General features: G+C 35.6%; 1 protein-coding gene across 5 annotated transcripts in view; it reads right to left on the bottom strand.

Annotated features, from left to right (window-relative positions):
* Chl1 (cell adhesion molecule L1 like) overlaps positions 1-21,606 on the bottom strand; it is a 205,070-nt gene that overhangs the window by 13,942 nt on the left and 169,522 nt on the right. For 4 of the 5 annotated variants that reach the window (XM_036181195.1, XM_036181198.1, XM_036181196.1 and 1 more), the window contains 10 exons: positions 17,811-17,912; positions 16,446-16,643; positions 15,317-15,387; positions 10,957-11,179; positions 8,942-9,057; positions 8,571-8,775; positions 8,246-8,368; positions 4,254-4,433; positions 1,061-1,222; positions 312-443 (listed from right to left, as the gene is read on the bottom strand). In XM_036181195.1, coding sequence (XP_036037088.1) covers positions 312-443; positions 1,061-1,222; positions 4,254-4,433; positions 8,246-8,368; positions 8,571-8,775; positions 8,942-9,057; positions 10,957-11,179; positions 15,317-15,387; positions 16,446-16,643; positions 17,811-17,912 — 1,512 coding nt within the window. The remainder of the gene's footprint in view (positions 1-311; positions 444-1,060; positions 1,223-4,253; positions 4,434-8,245; positions 8,369-8,570; positions 8,776-8,941; positions 9,058-10,956; positions 11,180-15,316; positions 15,388-16,445; positions 16,644-17,810; positions 17,913-21,606) is intronic. The other variant, XM_036181199.1, reaches the window with a different exon arrangement.

Here is a 21,606-nt window from a genome sequence, read left to right as displayed (position 1 = left end):
TCTCAGCATTTAGAAGGCCAAGACATAGATGGATCTCTATGAGTTTGAAGTCACCTAGTCTACCTAGTGAGTTCCAGGCCAGCCAGCTGTAAGAGTGAGTCATTATCTCAAATAAATAATTACTAAAAGCTAGCATTACAGACTATGCATATTTCCTTTGGTTGTTTCATTAAAATATTTTTCTTTAGTATATTTCATAGCTAATGTACTATAAAGTTTTATCTACATGATTTTTATAAAATAGTTTACATAGACCAATTCCTGAAATATGCTATTCCAAGTTGAAAAATCACGTTAAGCCATGGTTTTACCTGAATATTTTCCACCTTTGTTCCTCTTCACAAAGCAAATAGTTAACAATATCAGTGTGAGCAGAGCGATTGCACACATCAGTCCAATAAACCAGCCTTGAGTGGAGATGTCATCATATAAGCCCGCATATTCTGTTGTACAGAGAGAAGGTACAGTGTTGACCCACTTCTAATATCAGTCCAGGATATTGTGAACATTGGGGCACAATCAGACATCATTTTTTTAAATAATAAGTAAATAATATTTCCTTTGAGCCCAGAGGAAGTAAAATATTCTGAAAGTATTTTGTTGGGAGACACTAGGAAACCATTGCTTCCTTATTAGGGAAGAGGCTCTGTCCAGTTGCATTTAGTCTGAAGGTGAGAATCAGAAGGATAGTGAAGTTAAATGCAGAAGCAGTAGCAGGAAAGCCATAGCACAAGCTGCCTGGGTTACAAGCAAATCACGGCACCTCTGTGAGCTCTGATTTGCTTCTGTTTATTTTCTTAGTTTCTGTTATTGACAGGTGTTAATTAGCATAAAATTCATTCAGGTGACTACTCTGGCAAAACAGTTGGGGAAACATCGGATCATTGTGATATGATTTCATTTTGGGAATTTTCAAACACTATGAATGCCAATAAAAATCGAAATTATGACCTTTATATCTAGTGTACTCTGTACTTTTTAATATAATATATATGTAAAATTAATACACAGAACAGAGTGAATTGTCTAAGACTACAGTCCACACAGTCTCATTTCTCACCTCTCCCTCTTGTCTCAATTACATCTTGAAAAATGCTATCGTTATCACCCCAGTTCTTAGTCATTAGGTGAACAATATGTTCCGCTCCCGGCACAAGTACCTCTACAGGGTGAATCTTTTGGGTAAGATTTACTCCTTCTGTTATCTTCCTGATACCTTTACCTAAGAAAGGTACAGAGTTAAATCATATAAATTTTCATCACTGAAAAGCAGGAGAGAAATGTAAAAAGTGTATATCATTCTTTTGAGATTAAAAAAAAATTATTTTGGCATTTTTATCTTAAATGGCTCCTGAATCATTGACCCAGGAATTAACATTTTGAGATTTTTCTCTTAAAATGTTGAAAATGAATAAATGCAATGATTTCAGTTCATGGCCATTTACTGATGAAATGGTACTATAAATCTGCCTTCATGTGAATGTCTCAAAACCAAACACAGATTCAAAAAAAAAAAAGAGAAAAAATTCAATTTTGTGTTATTTTTGTATTAGTTGAATTTTCACAGCTATTGAAAAGCTGAATATATAGCCTTTGGCTTATGATTACAAATATAATTATGATTTTAACTATATTTTCATTAAATAAATAAATACATTGTTGCATTGATCTCAATATGTTCTCTTAATATGGCATCAGAATATCATCACATAAAAAGTATTTTAAATTAGAATCTTCAGCTAGATTAAGTGCAGGTTTATAGGTACATTGAAATGGAATGGTTTCACTGAGATTTGGAACATGTATGAAAAAGATGAATAATTTTCCAGGAGAAGTTATAAATAATATGTCAATAAGTTAATCATTGAGTAACAGGGTAATAGATGAAAATGAGTCCAGTTTAATTAATATACATTAATTTCTGATCTTGCGATTAAACATGTAAAATACTTTTGGCATTAAATTCACATTTTTTCTAGGAATCAACTTAACATAGAAAATGTAAATTGGTATACGTAAATAATTTACACATGAAATGAAATAAGATCCCCAATGAGAGTACAATGGATGATAGATGATGAAACTCTTAGTTATGTGGACATAGATACAAAAATGCTTGGTTATAAATTGTCATCACAGAATGAAAGTTGATTATATGACGACTGAACAATAAAAGATTTCATTAAAAATGGTGCCATAGAAGAAATAAAGCCAGTTACACAGAGCAGCAAAGCTTTTAGAATGGATTATTATAATAGAATGGAATTAATTTTTACTTTAAAAACCAGAAATAGTAGTATATCATTTAGTGAAAGCTTTTAAAAAACAGAAATGCAAAGTGATTTATTCAAACCTATAATGAAACAAAAGCACATTCTAACTCTATCCTCTTCCCCTCTTTAATTAAAGAGCCACCTTCAAACTGGAGTGATAGCTAGAAAACAAAAGTATAAATGTTAAATCTCAAACTTGAAATACCAGAGTCTTAAACTATGTTCCCTAGTCAAAGGAAGTAGAAGAAATATTTGCAGCAATAGATTCTAATTTTAACTGTTATCATCAGTTTTAGAGTTCTTAATGAAGCTGAGATAAATCTCCTCTGTAGAACTGTATAATATTCAAAGATTATGTCGAAGTTCAATAGAAAAGCAACTATAATTTACAACATGGTAATATATGTCTACAGAAGAGAAATCAGTGTCAACAGGGGGAAAGGGTAGTAGCTGGAATACTGAAAATGCAGATCCCTGGAAAAGAACACAGACACCTTAGTATGGCACAGTTTTAAATAACTCACATGGGAGAGTGAAGCAACCTGCCTTTGTACATTGAAGCATGCTAGCTCTAACTTCGGTGTGCAAGAAAGACGTGACATTAGTTACAAAACCACCCAGCAACACTTCCACTCTCTAAGAGAGTTTGTTAAGCACAAATGCAAAAAGCCCAGTTTTTCCAATGTATGTAGTATAATGTGGAGCATGGCTAAGGCAATTCTGTGGGTTTTTTTTCATGCTTATTGTCAAGAATGAGGCTAATATTTCTCCTCATTGTTACATTACCACTTCTATCAAAACAGCAACTATCTCTGTGGTTGGATATCTTGTATGAACAATATAGTAATTGAGTATTTAGACCACTAACTACTCTTTGGAATACTTTGAATTAAAAATTTGATGCCAGTTTGTACCCTTGAGAAATATTCTTCTTTAGTGACTAGACCATTGTATTTTTACTAGATTAATGGGTTTTTCATTTCATTCAGTGTTTTACTTGTCCTTTACTCATGGGTTTGGGAGTGATGCTATTTGAAAATACTCTTCCTATATAAGCAAGTTTAAGTTTAGAGGAGAAATTATAGACCCAAAGTTTTGTAGCTAGGATGGGAACAGTAACAGACAGAAACCTCTAGTAAAGTTCAGAGTGTAACAATTCCTAGCAGGAATACAATGAATGGTAGTGATTCACACATTTGAGTGAGTCATAATTGTGTCATTAATAAATGATGCCCAATTTTGTTTTCTTTCTCGCTAATCTTCTATTCCTGGTATTTCTTCCATTGATTTAACTGTGTTCCTAATCTACAGAGAATTATCTTTGGAATATACTGTTTCTGAATAAATGATACTGTTTCCCTTATTGCCATCTCCCATTAACTCCTTTCTCTTCCCTCAAATCCGCCTGTGCATGACCACTCTGAACCCCACACAAGGCCCTCTTTCTTGTTTATGTGAACATCAGTTCTTGAATACATTTTACTTCATTACTTAATCTATTTCAGTCTTGATTTACTATATATATATGTATATATACATATATATATACATATATATATATATATTTATATAAAATTTGACGAGTTAATATACTATGGGTCAAGGCATGGAGGTGGTATATATTAGATTCTGTAAAATATCTACCAAAGTAAAAGACCATATTTTTGGACAGAAATATTCTCCAAAGAAAAATATCCTTCTAACCTTGTGAGAAACGTCAAGCCCATGTCCACTTATTTTACTTAATTAGAAGCATGTTCCTGACCTTTTATACACTAAGCTATGGGTTTGTTGTTTAGAAACCCATAAATTGAACCAATGTGAACTTTTCGGACAGGACCAGTAAGTTCTGTATCTGTGTCAGTAGTACACAGCAGGTCAGTTGGATGTGGGTCAGTCGTTTCTAATTTACAGAGACTGTGTGCCCACACTGTAGTGCTGTGTGTGAAGCATCAGCATGCAGAAGCAGCAGTTACTTACTCCCTTCTCCCAGTGTGACACTTTCCTCACTTATTGGCTTTCCACAGCCTTTTGAGGTGCATGCCTTCAAGTAGAACTTGTATTTGGTTGTTGCGTTGAGGTTTGAGAGATGCCAGCTAGATTTAGATGGAGTAGTAACGTTGACTTCATTTAATTCTCCAATCTCATAGGTGTCATTTACTGAAGAAACAAGCATGATCATTAGTACTTCCAAGTTCGTCACAATTGAAGTTACAGTGTATTGTATTTTTCTCTATTTATTGAAAAACTTGCCAACATTATTTATTACTATCAACTCTTTCCAGGTACATAGAATTATTATCACTATATCAACTAAAAGAAGACTGGGTTGTGAAAAAATCCTTCCCTGAAAGGGACTCAGTGTCTGGTAAGTTAGGACTTTCCAAACCACAGCCATTTGACTCTGAGTCACCATGCAATAATAGTAGAGCCAATCACCTTCACAGTTAGTTATATATGCTAGACACTTCTCCATTACTGAATGGATCCTTAACATAAATACTTCCAATGTTTTGTTATTGTTTTAGATAATAAATAATAAAGTACAACGATTATTTTACATTTTCTAGGGTTTCTCATTTAAACTGTAGCTTCAAGTAGGCAGACATGTTCCTAGACTGGTGACAAAATTGTTCCTATCCTTAGTGTGTTGGAGGTATCATAAAGTATACATTTAGTATTCTCAGTCTCCTGAATGCAACTTAGCAACACAATATGCTATGGAGTTTTGGTTGCTGACTCTCATTATTGTTTGACTGACTAGGTGCTGTAATGAGCTGTCACTGCCAAGCCACATCAGAGAGTGCAATGCTGCATATGGGTAGCCAGGAGAAGATCAAATTAAAAAATCGTGAGGTGCCAACACCAATATAGGTTCTTACTATTTCTCTTAGATGCCTATCAGGAATTGTTGGTAAGACCCTATTGCTGAAGACAAACTTTGGTCAAGAGATGTAGAAAAAACAAACAAACAAACAAAAACAAAACAACAACAAAAACAAGCTGGAAGTGACCTGGAAGCTTTCATCCTGATAGTTAGCTTTCTTAGTTCCAGAAAGTACTATACCAGATGCTTGAGGAGAAAATTCATCAGCACTTTTACTAAGGTGTGAACCCTGAAAACTATAGTTCTGAACTATCTGGTGAGACATACCCATTGGTGTAATAATGATAACAATATAATACAGTAATCAATTATTTTTTGAGGTATACGTCACAGCCTTGTATTGTAAAGATGGCCAAGAATCCGCTGTTAGGGAGGTCATAGGACCAAGGGAAGAATGTACTACTATTATTTTGCTAAGTGAACATGATATCAAGCTATCTTCTAAACATTTATTTTTATACCCATAGATAAATGCAGTTCTCAGCCCTCATCAGAGATGCTTCTTTTGGCCATGGAAGTCTGTTAAAAGAGAACTAACAACTGGTCAAAATGCAGAGAATAAGTGACTGTATGGTGATCAGCTTTAAATGGGATGTCTAAATCATACTGTCTCCCCAAAAGGGTCAATAAATTTTACAGAAGAACCCTCCCCCTAAGCCTGGAGAACCCTCACCCTCACCCTGGAGAACCCTCCCCCTGACCCTGTAAGAGTTATAGGTTGGGGAAGGCTGCTCTGAAATAGTGTCTTTCCGAAAGATGAACTCACTGGAACTGTGGTTACCAGCTCAAGGGTGTGCCCCTCAATATCTCAGCATGGAAGGGAGAAGGGTTCATGAGGTCCCATTTTGCCCTGAGGGAATATTGACAATCAGTAGTGACTGGGGGATGGGTGTCACTTAATGGCAAAATTACAGATAAGCTGCCCTTTCTCCATAAATAACCTCCTGCCCATGCTCATGCAAGTAACCCTAATTAAATACAGTGGATCATACACATAAAAAGACATGGAGCAGTAAGGAGATATGTTGGGAAGAAAGGATTCAGTGAGAGAGGGAAGGGGATAACAGGATAATGAGGAGTAAGAGGGAAGAAATTTCGTTATAATCATGTCTGAACTGCTAAAAGAATAAAAACACATTAAAAAGTAAAGTGTGGGATTTCCTGAATATGCATTGTATTTGTATGCTCATAAATCCCAAACCTGCAATTAACTTGTTGAAAGTCAGGAGCTCTGAGTTCAGCATATAGAGAATCAATGAACCACTGAATTGGCGAATGAATTAAATGCTTTTAAATATCTACTGCATTCTGAACACTATGTTAAATGCAAAAAAAAAAAAAAGGCTAAATTATGTGGGGATATGCTTAAGGTCTGAAGATGGCCATGGCAAGGAAAAGACTGCAAAAAATCCTCTCTGCATTCATAAAAAGCAAATTTATTATTTACATAAAATACCTTCCTTGTTCTACATAATGCAGTTACATCAAGAAACTAAGTAGTAGTCTAAACATTGTAAAGACGGAAATATATTGGTCACTTTATTGCCATTAAACACTATAGATTCAATTAAAATAATTACTAGAATCAATACAAGAACTAGGGAAAGTATATACCACTTTGGTATATACAAATAGCAATTAATTAGACCAGAGAAGAAAAAAGAAAAAACACTATTAAAATGTACTCAGTATTTAATATTAATAGGGAAATAAATAATTTAATAGTAGTAAATTTTAAGAAGTACAATGACTATTGTAATTATTAATATCTCAACTACTCTGTTATGAGAAATAGTTTTTAAATCTTACACACAGATCAAAAAATACTTGAATTTAAATGACTTCAAAGATAGGAGACAGCTTCACTCAACAAAATGAAAATTTAAAACTCTGAAAATATTTTGGTCCTGTCCACCGTTTTAAAAATTGGTCCTTAGAAGAGTGTGGCTTAAAAACTCAAAAATCTAGACACACACAGACTTGAGTGTTCATCCTAATCCAGCCCTTAACATTGTGGTGTGACCTTAAAATAAGAGTAGACTGTGTGTGTCAATTCCTTCATCCATAAAAGAGTGCTGATGTACACTACAGCATGCGCTGCAGAGGTTGCATGGAACAGGGAAGGGAAAGCACTTACTACAAAGCGATCCTGCACTAAAAACACTGCAACAGGACTTCTCTTGGATTTCCTCTGTATGTACTTGAACAGGTGTGCTGTGCTCAGCAACAGTCACTAGAACCTACAGCTCATATGCGACCCAGACATGGCAGCTTAATAGACAGCAGTGCAGTACACCAGGGCCACGGTGAGGTTGTTTTTTGTGAGCAGGGTGAATGGCTATAATCCAGGCTACTTAACAATTCGTGGCCATTAAGTCTTATCATTGAGATATGACTGAAGTTCTACTTTTCATTTTGAAATGATGCTTATGTTTGATGACTGTTTCAGGTAGGGTTGCTATGGCTTTAAAAATATTTTAAATTTGATTAAACATTCATTCTAGTGACACAGAAGTAGGCAGAGGAGATTGCTCTGAGTCTCTTGCACCATGACCTGCCTGACTGGCAAGCTACCAATTGAGAGTTCTACCCAGACAAATATACTTAGTCACAAGACTGGAATCATTCAACCACCATAAAAGAGTCAGTCCTATTATGGAGCTTTGAATCTACATTACATTATTTACTAACTCTGCCCCTCTGTTCCATAATTCTCAAAGCCACTCATAGATAGATGGTAAATACACCCTTAGTACCCACTGTTTTAGTTACAAAATAGGAGTCCACAGACCTTTTATAAATATAAACTGTGAATACTTAATATTATGAGAAACATGTAGTGTTTGTTGCCCCAATTAACATTTGCCATTCTAGTGAGAAAACAGCTATAGGTAATGTGTAAATGGGTGAACTAGTCATGTCCTAATAAACATGGGTTTCTTATTGAAACATATGGAGGCTACAGTTTACCTTTATTTTACTGATCCTTATGCTATAGGGAATACTGTTCATTATGTAGCAAGCTAATTCCTCAAACAAAAATTGAATCTTTGGTTGATTAAATCCAACTCAAATCTATACTTACTTATCTGGTATTGTAAAAGATAACCAGTTAAATTTCCATTTAGTTTCTTAGGAAGTCCCCAGGATAAAGTGGCAGTGTCTTTATCAACTTTGACGACCTTGAGAAAACTTGGCTGTTCAGGTACTAGAAAACACAAGATCATAAATGGGCACTCATAAACAAATGTATTTTTAGAAAAAACAAACAAAAAATACCCCATGAGATAACATATTTATAGAAACCAAAATGTGAATTCCTCTGAGCTGCACATTCACTGTCAAGGGAATGTTTAACAGAACCATTAGGTAATTTGCATAGATGACACCTTCTACATTTATTCTCTCACCTCCTTCTGGTGTCTGAAATATATAAGGCTCACTTTCTGGACCAGCTCCTTTGGAATTATAGGCTAAGACTGTTAAGTGGTATTCACTAAAGGCATCTAGGGAAGGAACCATTCCAGAGTTTCGCTGTCCTGAAAATCTTAAGATGTTCACTTCTTTGGGATGTGTCCTTCCATCCAACAGACTTTTGGTTTTCCACCAATTTATCTGCAAAGAAAATAAAAACCCTTTAACACAGCAACTGTAGTAATAGATACTCAGTTGACCTCTTGAAATTAGTTTAAACTCTCAGTAAAGAAACAAATTCAATAGTAACAATTAGGAAATAAAAATGAAAGAAAAATTTACTTAAAAATATTATCCTGGTACCAACCTGGTATCCTTTCAGAAGTCCATGTACTGTTTCTTTTGGAATTGATGACCAGGTGACTTTAACTAATGTGCTGTTCATAACATCCACACTATGGATCACAGGAGCTGTACTAGGATCTGTAAATCATTTAAGATCAATTAGCTTCCAATGACCTGCATACAGAATTCAGAAGATCTCTTTCCAAAAGTGATCTTCATAACAATTAGTATGGGTAAAGCACTCATGAGCTATTAGTTTCAAATGATAACAGCAGTTTCTTGGTACAGAGGACTTTCTCAGTCCATAGGAGTTACTTTAGCTATCCTATTCAGAAACGATAACAGTAATGGGGAAAAACCAAATGAAAATTTAAATCCATGTCCACTGGAATGTTCTCTGAATAAAAACAAAAAAAGCAGACCCAATAACATAAATAAATTATTTCAGAATTAGATTCACATTAAAACAACAGTTGTCTTGGTCAGATTGAGGGTTATTTATTTACTTATTTTTATTTTGTCAACTTGACAAAGGCCAGGGTCATCAGAGAAAAAGCAATTTCAAACTGAGAAAATGTCTTCATTACATTGCCTTTAAGCAAGTCTGTGGAGCAATTTATTGATTCATTGGCTGATCTGGGAAGGCCTGGTCTACTTTGGGTGCTCTCTCCCCTGTGCTGGTAGTCCTGGGTTGTATAATAAAGCAAGCTGAGTAAGTCAAGAGAGCAGGCTAGTAGGCAGCATTCCTCCATGGCCTCTATATCAGTTCCTGCTTCCATGTTCTTGTCATGAATTCCTGTTTTGTCTTTCCTCAGTGAAGGGGTGTTGGCCCAAGAGTTATAAACCCTTTACTACTCATATTGCTTTTGTACGCAGTGTTTATCACAGCAAAAAAAAATTAACTCAGATAATAGTCAACATCAGTTGAGCATGTACTATGCTTTGGATATTTAGAAACTCTATCTGGATCAACTCATATATACTTTAGCATATCTTTGTGAGATTAGCACTGCCATTCTTTTCTATACCACTGAGATTACTAAAAAGGAGCCAGCAAGACAAATTGCATATAAATGATTTTCTCTGTATCTTTTTTATTTGAGTACAACAATCTGAAGACTGGTAATATGAGAGATTATTATTCTTGACCTTTCCTTCTTGATTCAAAACATGACTACAGATACTAGAACAAAATAAGAATATCTCCTAATGTGATGAAGCAGCTACTATGTTATTAGTATTTAATAATATGACCTCATGACAGCTATTTTAAAATCATTCAAATGGTTAGAATTCATATTCAAATCTGAATGTGTACCTCATCTGTGTTAGACAGTCTCCCCGCATGCAAATGAGATCCAGAGAATTGTAGCAAGCTGTTGCTAAGAAGTCCTTGATAAAAAAGGGTACATCTAACAAAACCATGCAAAACCCATGACCATTATATTCCTTCACAGAGTCTTGTGATGTTTCCAGGTCTTTGATTTTCAAAACACAAAGAATTTTAACAGGTTCTTGAATAAGTCTGAAACTTTCAAAGTGCTTGTTTTGTTGTTATGATTTAGTATTTTTTCTTTGTTTTCAGAAGTTTATTATTGTTTTGATACTGTGTCACATGTTGCCCAGACTGGCCTCAAATGTATTATGTAGTCAAGAATGACCTTGAGCTTCTGATCCTTCAGCCCCCTACATTTAAAACAAAAACAAACAAAAAAAAAAACTAACCTGGAATTATAGGCATTTGCCATCACATCTAGAGTTGCATCATACTAGAGTTTCAAACACAGAGCTTTGTGCATGCTGGGCAGGCACTCTATCAACAAGCTACATGTTCCCAGCAAAAGGACTTCTTTAACATTCTATCTTGACCAGCTTTCTCCAAGATCAACCCTAACTTTGAGGCATCCACATATTTATTTTTCTGTCTCATGGGTAATATATTATCTTTGCAAGCAGGAGGTATTGAAAAACATTGACACAAATGCAGTACTTGAAATTTCTCTTTATGTGCTTAGGATTTAAGAATGAACCACTTACAGTCTTCCCCTGAATAGAGCGTCACTGGCTGAGGATCAGGCCCAGAGCCGAGCTGATTGATGGCTTGGACTTGGACATCATAAGGAGCATAGACAGTAGGCGTCATCACTCGCAGTGTGTGGTTTGTAACTATTTCTTCTTCCCATTCCTCAGGTGCTCCCTGAGGCTTCCAGCTCACTCTATACTCCAGTCCTGGCCCATTCTGCTCCATGGATTTCAAAGGCTAAAACAGAAATCAATGCTCATTTGATGTACTTGTAGATATGCTGACCTAAAGACAGCAATGACTTATTTTAAAGACTGTAAGAGTAACTGGAAAAAAAAAAAAGGTATCTTAACTATGCTCCTTGGAGTCAGAAGCATTATTGTCATTTTATTAGTTTAATTTTATGCATCAGTCTTCTTCCATCCAAAGACATGGGACACTTTAGAAGCCTGAATTATACACATATGGTGAAACACAAATGCTCATATATAAAATAAATTACACATAGATTACAAATAGTGTTTTAGATTTCTTGCTTCTGATATATTCTACATTTTGTTTCTATCAAAGAAACAGAAACTATGTGGCCATGAACTCTTGGTCATGGATTCTCAGGCAGAATACTTTCCTCCATAAGATTCTGTCCCAGCTTCCATTAAAAGATGGAGAAGGGCCAGGCAGTGGTGGCGCACGCCTTTAATCCCATCACTCGGGAGGCAGGGCCAGGTGGATCTCTGTGAGTTTGAGGCCAGCCTGGCCTCCAAAGCGAGTTGAAGGAAAGGTGCAAAACTACACAGAGAAATCCTGTCTTGAAAAAACAAACAAACAAACAAACAAACAAACAAAAAACCCAAAAGGATGGAGAAGGAACCATCTTTAATTTCAGAAAATGGACATGTTTATAGGGAGCAACTGGAAGCAGTACTTTCCCTTTTTAATGAATACTTTCTTAGCTCCTTGACACAATATCACCACTTTATTTTGTCATATAGAATGGTTTTGTGGAAGAGTTTCTGGTTTTCTTTTATTAGAAATTGGTTATTTCCACTTTAGTTTTTAATTAAGGATAACTTTAAAGAAAAATAATGTGGTTTAAAGCACCAATTTAATTTTACGAATGGGTACTTTATTTAAATGATTCAGCTATGTATATAAAAAGTTCACTTAAAATGCATTTTTCATGCTATATTAGAAGTTAATTTATATTAAGGGTAAATTTGTCTGTGTATGTGGCTGACTAAATGCCATATAAAATGTTCTTGTAGCTTTTACTATGCTTTTTCATTCAGTACAACTGGCTAAAATACTTACTAGAAGCATTGGTTAGAATTACATTGAAAGCAGAATGCTTTTTTAATTTTATATTTATCCCAAAGTAACTACTAACTAACTAGGATAGAAAAAAATCAAGGACTCTTAAACTGGACATTGTGGCAAATGCCTTTAACACCAGCACTCCCAGAGGCAAAGACAGGTGATCTCTGTGAATTCAAGGCTGACCTTTGGTCTACAGAGTGAGTTCCAGGACTTCCAGGGCTCTTATACAGAGAAACCCTGTCTTGAAAAACCAACCAACCAACCAACCAACCAACCAACCAACCAAATAAATAAATAATGACTCTTAATCCCCAAAGTTCTTGTTTTTATTTGTATGTGCAAGAAAGTATTATTTAAAAATATTTCAGTATAACATGGGTATTGGTTTAAATTCTTAGATTCACTAGGGGCCTAACATTATCTAATTAGATTATACACAATATTAAGGATTTATTTTTAATTTTAATTACTTATATGCAGTATGTCTGTGTGTAGTTTTGTGCAAGTGAGTACAGGTGCCCCGGGACTCCAAAGCAGGCATTGTATCCCTGGACTTAAGGTTACAGAAGGATGTGGGGTATCTGTCATGGATACTGGAAAAAACCCTCAGTCTTCTATAAGACACCAAGCCAACTCTCTAGTCACTGATACAAGCTTTTAGGTCTAAACTACAAACAGGAATTATATTTTTTTCAGTCCTTACTGACAATAAATATATAAAGTTAATATTATTAAGTTTGCTCATATTTTGCTCCAAGGAAAAAGGTAAATTTAATAATGTTCTCTGACAAATTTTAAAGTAAACTGTGCCAGTGTTAAGAATAATTACTTAGTTATGTTGCCAACTATTTGGTCCCTGGGCTTCTGAAGGAATTTCGTATTTTGCTTTGAGGAAATAGTCAACAAGAAAAACAAAAACAAAACAAGAAGACTTCAATAATGTTCAAATACCATAAGGAAAGTTAAGTCTCAGAAGGGCAATGATGAATCAGGCGAAGAGGCCACTAGCCTTCCCTTTCTCATCCAGCCCTGACCATGGTGAAGAGCTCTCTAGAAAGACACTGTTAAGTTAGCGACATAAGAACCCGCAGAAGTCCTTGGAAGGACCTGAGAAGCCTATGCTATTGTTATCAAGATGGAAATTGTATGTACTTAGTGTAGAGCACATGTTATTTTGAATATATTTACATTGTAGACTATAAAAATGGAAAAAATCACATAAGTTTTCATTGTGTCATACATATGTATCTTTGTGTGGTGAGAATAGATAAGAATCTCCCTTCTACCAATTTCTAAGAATACAGCACATTTTCTAAACAATGTCCATTATTTTGTTTCCTTAATTTTCCATTTAATTCTCTTTAGTTAAATTTTAATTATAAGTGGATTCTTTTTCTTGTGAAACTTTCAATTCATATAATTAAACCTTTAGCACTTGGGAGTTGAATGCCCTGGGTATTTAAGTTAGCTATTGAAGGACTTCCTACTTCCCTGCTTTTGCTTGATGTCTGGGTGAATTCATTCACATCTTTGTTGTTTAGGTGTTACTTATGCGTTTTACTTTGAAGCAAGTTATGTTGTTGAAATAAATTTTAAAATTCATTTAAATATGCTTAGGAAAAAATGAACAAAAACCTATCAAGCAAGAGCTATTTAAAAAAAAAAACCTTTTGATGATCTAAATCCATACCTTAATATAATAATTTTTTAAGTAAAATCGAATTACATCAATTTCCCTTGCTTCTCCCCAACCTCTCCCAGGGATCCCTTGCCTTACTCCCTCTCAGCATCATAGCTTCTTTTTTTATTTGCTATTGTTTTCCACACAAACACACACACACACACACACACACACGCACGCACGCACGCACGCACGCACGCACACACACACCCCTAAATATATAAACACAACTTGTTTAATCTGTTTAGTTTTAGTTGTATATATATATTTCAGGACTGACCACTTGACATTAAATAACTACTTAGGGTTTTCATCCATGGGGAAGACTGTTTCTTCCACTCAGCATTCCTCAGTTGCCTGTAATTATTTGTCTACAGATGGATCCTAAGGCCCACTCAGCAAGAGAGAAATCATCCCTGATGCTAGAAACTTAGCCAACCTCCTGGGGCTAGGGAGGTCATGGATCTTAGTAGAGAACCTACTACCACTAATTTACTAAACAAACGTAATTCCTAGCTGCATTCTTAATATCTATCCGTATACCTGCAGATGAGAGCAGTTCTTACCCCTCATCAAAGAAACTACTCTTCGCAATAGGAGAAAATGACAACCAGCCAAAATGCAGAGAACAAGGGACCGTAGGGCACCCAGGCCAGTTGGTTCATCTACTACATAACCCCTAGTTTCAGAAGAAACTTGAGAATTATATATTGAAACAATATTCAGCAGATATAAATTGTTTTGCCAAAGTCAAAGAGTGCTTTGTTTTAGCAACATTTCCTGGTGGTCAATTTCTAATAGTGTGAGGATGGGAAGGCCCTCAGTGTCTGTGTCTAAAGCAGAGAAATGATGAAGCTATAATCAGAATCAGAAGTAAATGCCTATAAGACCTATGGCTCCTATTTGGGGAAGGGTATTTCAAAATATTTATTAGACCATATGGTAAGTGTATTTTTTTTACTATATTTTAATTGTGAAAGTATCTAAAATATTTGAAATAAATTACTAGACATTTGAAATTTCCCATAACAGATTTCATCTTGTTCAGTTTGTTTATCTGTCATTGAATTTTTTTTTCCAGAATTAATCCCCATTTTACACTCATTCCTTTTGTTTGTTTCTCAGCTCTTGGAATTGAGTCCAAGCTCTCTTTCTTTCTAGATAAGCACTCCACCAGTGAGCTACTTCTCTAATCCCATTTTACAGCAATTTCTAATCACTGTGATCTTAAAGCACCGACAATTAATCAAAATTTAGCTCTAGTTCCCAGTCTTATTTCGTTGTTTTTAAAAAATACTGTTGTGTCATTACAGTTGGCAAGCCTAGTTAAAAGGAGTAGCCAAGAGAAGCAAATTAACACCTTAGAGAATACACACCTCCCATTTTATAATCATCTCCTTGGGTTGGGATGCTTGAACCCTGATGTTCTGTGGATTCTTGTCCGGAGCTGAGAAACAACATGCATTAAAATTTTTTTTAGTAACCAGTTGCTTAAACATCATATAACTCTACCCAGCCCCTCAAAGACCCAATAATTTAATATTTTATATTTATTAATTTCAATAAATCTCATTGCTATGAAGATGATACATTTATTAAAAGGAGTAAAATAGGACTCTCAGAGTTCTGTACTTGCTATACTGTGAGTAGTACATTATTTACTACATATACCTTAAATTTAAACCTACTAATTAAAATTCCAATCCTGATTTAGTATACTTGTTTTCATTTTCAAACTGTACATTTTTATCAGAATTATTGAGATATGTATATGATGTGAATATATACCTTTAGAAAATGAAATTGAAAATCATGTATCAACATCAACAAGCAACTTTTATGGATATCAAATTGATATAGAATGCAATACACACATGAAATAAATTCAGGCAAATACATTTCATTAGAAGCATCCTAACAAGAATTTTAACACTGAGTCTGATATAAACAAAAATGTGGGCAACATGCTTATTTTACTCCAGAAAAAGCTACACCATATTAAACTGTGACACTGCCCAATGCTAATTCTGTAATATATATTGTTTACAATGTCTGTTGATTATTCATAAAATTATACTGATGATTTAGATAAGTATGGAAACAAAAAATGCCAAATGCATAAGATGTAACACTAGCACACAGTTTTAAAATTTTGAAAGATTTCATATGAGCTAAAAGCATTTCTTTGGAAATTGAAACCATGGCTTTCTCTATATATTGAACTTCCATTTAGAATTTACATGACAAAATACGCTTCAACTGTGATATTTAGCTATTGAAAACAATTCAGAGTAATAGTTTTTTCACATAACATACCCCAATGCCAATCTTCTGTTCACTATCAAATAATTACACAGCTCTAAAAATTAAAAATGCACTTCTATTATTTTACATTGCTAATTTATAGAACTTCTCAAATTCTTTGGAGGAATCTAAAATCCTACATTACATGCTTGATTTTTTTTTTTAAAGAAATGTGTTAAAAAACAAAGAGAGCATCTACACCTGCTGGTGGAGTTTCATGATGAGCTGATGGCTGGCTGGCGTGACTTCTCCCCACTTCATTCACAGCTATGACCCTGAACTGATATCTCACATATGGAGCCAAAGATAACACAGCCTCTGTTTCTTCTCCTTGGACTCTAGTTAGCTCTTGCCACTTTCCAGGTTCCTCTCTGTTCCCTTCAAATTCTATAATGTACTCTGAGGTAAAAACAGGAGCAAACCATTAGATCATATTGAATTTGTTGAGGGTCTACTAAGATTTATTTGCCATATTAAATGCTTAAAACAGAAGAAAAAGGGAAGTGATATCGGGACTGACAGAACAGTAGAAAGCATTTTCCTTCAAAGCGTGAAGCCCCGTGTTCATTTCTCAGACCCACATTAAAAAAAAAAAAGCTGGTGGTGTGCATTTGTAATCAGTACGGGGAAGGTGGAAACAAGAGAATCCCTAAGGTTCCTAGGCAGATAGCCTCTTCTACTGGATAAGTCACAGACCAATGAGAGACCCTGTCTCAAAAACAGTCAAACAAACCAGTACCACCCAATATTAAGAAATGACACCCAAGGTTGACTTCTGACTTACATACATGCACACATGTGTACACATAAACACACACACACACACACACACACACACACACACACACACACACACCTGTATACACAGGCACTTGCATACAACAAAAACAACAAAAAAAGTTGAAGAAAAAAGTCATGTAATTTACAAGAATATGAGTAAAAGTAAAAAGAAAATCATCTTAAGTAAATTAAGCCAATCTCAGGAAGAAAAAATTATCTGTCCATTTTCATTTGTGGTTCTTGGACTTCATATAAGCACATAAAATCATGTACATGTATGTGCCATGAAAGTAGAATTAAAATTGCCAAGCTAGATAGGTCAAAAGGTATAAACAGGAAATGGGCAGTAGAAGGACAGTATGAGAGGGGTATGGTCAAGGTACAATACATACTTGTGCAAAAACTTAAAAAAATAAGTAATTAAATACAGTTTATAAGAGTATTTTAAGAAGGTTAATCCAGGAGCTGGAGAAATGGCTTAATAGTTAAGAGTATTTTCTGCTCTTACAAAGGACCAGATTTAGTTTCCAGCACCTACACAGCAGCCCAGATCATCTGTAACTCTAGTTACAAGCTATACAATGTCCTCTTATGACATCCACAGGTACTTCACTCATGTGGTACACAGACATATAAAAAGACAAACACACACACACACACACACACACACAAATAATACATAAGCCTAATTTAAAAAGAAAGATAATCTACCAATGGCAATTAAAATAGCTATGATATTAATTTGACTCTATTGGTAAAGGTGAAGTTCATTTCAAGTCTTCCTACCGCTGATGTTACTGTTGTGATCATCTCCAGCTTCCCAGGACAGCCGGACACTCCTGTTTTGTCTTTCTGACAAGAGAAGGTTTCCTGGAGGATCTGGAACACCTAGTAAACAAGGAAAGATAGCTGTAACATGAAGCTAACAGCTCACAGGGAACTGAGGGTGCCAGAGCAGAAATGGTTCCATGCGGCAGGCACCACCTTTTTCAAGGGAATTCAAGATCATTGGTCATCAGCCAAGTTCAGCTTCCTGAGAGTAATTAATAGTCACAGCTTCCAGTGTATCTGTAAACTCTCCACTCTGAGGATGAACTACGCTGATTGTAAAATAGTCTTTTTATACAGTTATGATTCTTTAAAGTACACAAAGCACATTTTCATTTTTTTATTCTTCTCTTATACCTGACCATGGCTTCCCCTCCCTCTACTCCTCCCAGTTCTCTCCCACCTCCCTCCGCCACAGATCCATGCCTCCACCACCTCCCCCGAGAAAAGAGCAGGCCTCTTATCTATGTTATTTTATTTAGTCAGAGTGTTTGTCTATCTTGGGCACTGATTCAAAGAGAAGCTGAGCCCTGAAAATATTTTACTTTTGTCAGTGATGCCTAAAAATATTAATAAAATAAATATCAAGAAACTATCTGTTGCGGGATAATCTTTTTGTACATTGTGAAGATGTGTCTTTGCCAAGGTGCTTTCTGAATGGTTTAATAAAGAAATGAGTGGCTAGTAGCTAGGCGGAAGAAGATAGGTAGGATTTCAGGGAGAGAGAGGGAGAGGAAATGAATCTAGGCATGAGAGAGATGCCAGCAAGACATGGAGGGAGTCAGGCATTCAGAGCGAAAGAAAGGTAAAAAGCCACAGGTGAGCAGAATGTAGATTGATAAAAGCAGGTTAATTTAAGTTATAAGAGCTAGTTGGGAACAAGTCTGAGCTAAAGGCCAAACTTTCATAATTAATAACAAGTCTCTGCGTCATTATTTGCAGGCTGGTGGTCCAAAACGTCAGATGGGAATGCTTGCTACAACTACCTGAGAATTTGTCCAAGCTGTGCATGTCACTGTGTTTCTTTATAAACAAACATGATCTTAATACTTGAGGTGGAAACAAAAGACAGCTATAAAGAAAGCACAGATTGCTGCTTTGATGCCTTGATTCCCAGGCCTAGAGACATCTGCAGTCTCCCTTCCTTTCTGAGACCACTAAGCTGTACACATCTTGGCAGCCCTAGAGCTTCTTTTTCAAATGAGGTCTTCTTCATAACTCTTTCCCCATTGGACACAACTGTCTTCAAGAGACCATGCTTGACTGACAGGGCATCAGAAATGTCTGGAGAAGACTATTTAACAATGAATGGCATCTGTTCTTCATTTCTGGTTTACTGAAAGAGGAATGACCAAAATGGGCACTTGCAAATGTCTTGCCTATGTGATGATTATGTATGGTCAAGTTTAGGAGCTATGATGGGTCTCTGGTAGATCACTGATTTCCTCCAGTTCATCCTGAGCTATGTGCCAGGCTCTTCTCCTCTGTGGGACTAGAGTATCTTTAGGAGAAGGGATGTCTTACTAATCTTTATATTGTTCATGATGCCTTGCACATAAGTGTTTTGTGACTAAATGAGAAATTGAAAAATATATTGTCATTTCAACCATGCATATAGTTATTCTATTAAATGAATAAAAATCGTGTCCTATGGTTATATATAAACAAGACAGGGATGTTGAGCTTTGCGTGGCTCTTCTGCAATTGATTTGGGATTTTATTATAATTAGTGATAGTTCTACATGTGTTATAACAGCTTTTATAGGATATTGGCATGGTGTCTGCAAAATGTGGGGAATAATTGTATAATAGAAGATGCATATTGGGTACCGGCAAATGTAACAGAAACTGATAAATCATAAGCAATGACAAATATTTAAGTGTTAAGGTACATGTATGTATGTATGTATGTATGTATGTATCTATCTATCTATCTATCTATAGGTATATATATATATATATATGCCTCCATGGTAAAAAGAAAACACTAGCTTAAACTTTAAAATTTTCTCAATATTCTCAAGTATTCAAGGACATATGCTTTAGCTTGGAGAAGACATGCTGGCTTTACTATTTGGCTTGTTGTTAAGTGTACATTTACAAAAAGCATTGTTTATAGTTCAGAAAGCAACTTACTTTTAAAGTTTGGCATGTGACTCTATTACAAGGACAAGGACTTAAATAAGAAAATGTTTCCCCAGGAGAGGGCTTCATGATCCGACTGCTTGCCCAGTCCTCCCTCCTCACAAAACGTATTTCTTCAACAGTGTTCTTATTTGCCAGCTTGGAGAATTTACTTTTCTCTTTGGGATTTGCTAAGAATCCAATACATCCTGCGGTTTCCTTGCCGATCCTAATTACCATGTTTCACTTGAGATGAAAATCTGACTTCTTCAACCATCCATCAAATGGAACCAGAAGAACGAAGGCTTTGAAAACTGCTTAAATTATTTTATACTAAAACATCTGGAAATAACTTCTAGGCAAATTTGTTTATGTCTATGATTTCAAAGTATTGTATTCTAGGGTAAAATATTCTAGGAACTACACCTATGTCAAAAATAATTTTATGGTCAATTATTGATATATTTTAATCAGATATTAAAACTAAAATATTATAATTTAAAACCAAGGAAGCAGTTTTAAAAAGTTATCCCATCTTATCTAAAATTCTTCAAACATTACTAAATGTTAGGAGTGTACCAAGAACATAAATGGTAACTATGATCATAGCCACTAGCTGGGCAGGGGTGATGGCATCACTGCCGGCCTGTGCCACCTCCACCTGGCTGGTGATGCACGCCTTTAATCCCAGCACTCAGGAGGCAGAGCCAGGCAGATCTCTGTGAGTTCAAGGCCAGCTTGGTCTACAGAGATCCAGGGCAGGCACTAAAAACTACACAGAGAAGAAACCATGTCTTGAAAAACAAAACAAAACAGAAGAAAGAAAGAAAGAAAGAAAGAAAGAAAGAAAGAAAGAAAGAAAGAAAGAAAGATAGATAGATATGAGGGTGAATTTTAATATTTGCAATGAAATTCAGAAGGTGAGCGCTGACAGCGAAAAGCCATCCTTTCCTTGCTGCCATCACTCAAAATATGGAGGTGGAAAGCTCATGTGTCCAGATGCTCTATATTCATGATACCTGAGACGCAGCTCGCCAGATGCTCAGCTTCTATGATTTGCAAATACTGCTGGAATAGCTACCAGAGAACAAAACATTTCCACTGGTAGAGTCCCAGGGAAACTCACTTACCTAGAGCTAAACATCTCACCCACCGAGCCAATCTATACTTTCTGCAATGTAGGATGTACAACATTGGCCTCAACTTAGCAGCTATTGGCTTCATATAAAGAAATCCAACACCAGCTTACTCATTTCCCATAGAAGGAAATTGCTAAGCTCTTGGTAGTGGGCCATCTCAGGTAATATTTAGCTCATTACATTAGGAAATGTCAAAGGTGTTAGCAGGAATTCCTTCTTAAATGCATAAGGGAAGGGTATCCAGAGCCTGCTCCCTTGAGAATTGTGTAGGAAAAGCCTTCCTGGAAGAACTGTGAGTTTGGCAGTGAGATTCAGCAAGCCTACAATACAGGGAGAGAAGAAGGGGTGTGATTGCCCTCCATACTTCTCAGGATGTTATACCTGCAGCATCAGAGGAAAACTACAGCTTAAATGGTTTGCTGCTGTTGTCTTTACAGGGCAGGATTGCAGATGGAAGAGCTGGTGATGAGTCAATAGAGAAAGGCAGTTGG

Source organism: Onychomys torridus, chromosome 3 (assembly GCF_903995425.1).
Source record: "Onychomys torridus chromosome 3, mOncTor1.1, whole genome shotgun sequence".
Lineage (NCBI taxonomy): Eukaryota > Metazoa > Chordata > Mammalia > Rodentia > Cricetidae > Onychomys > Onychomys torridus.
The sequence above is the reverse complement of the archived record's forward strand: the minus strand, read 5'-3'. Positions and strand labels throughout refer to the sequence as shown.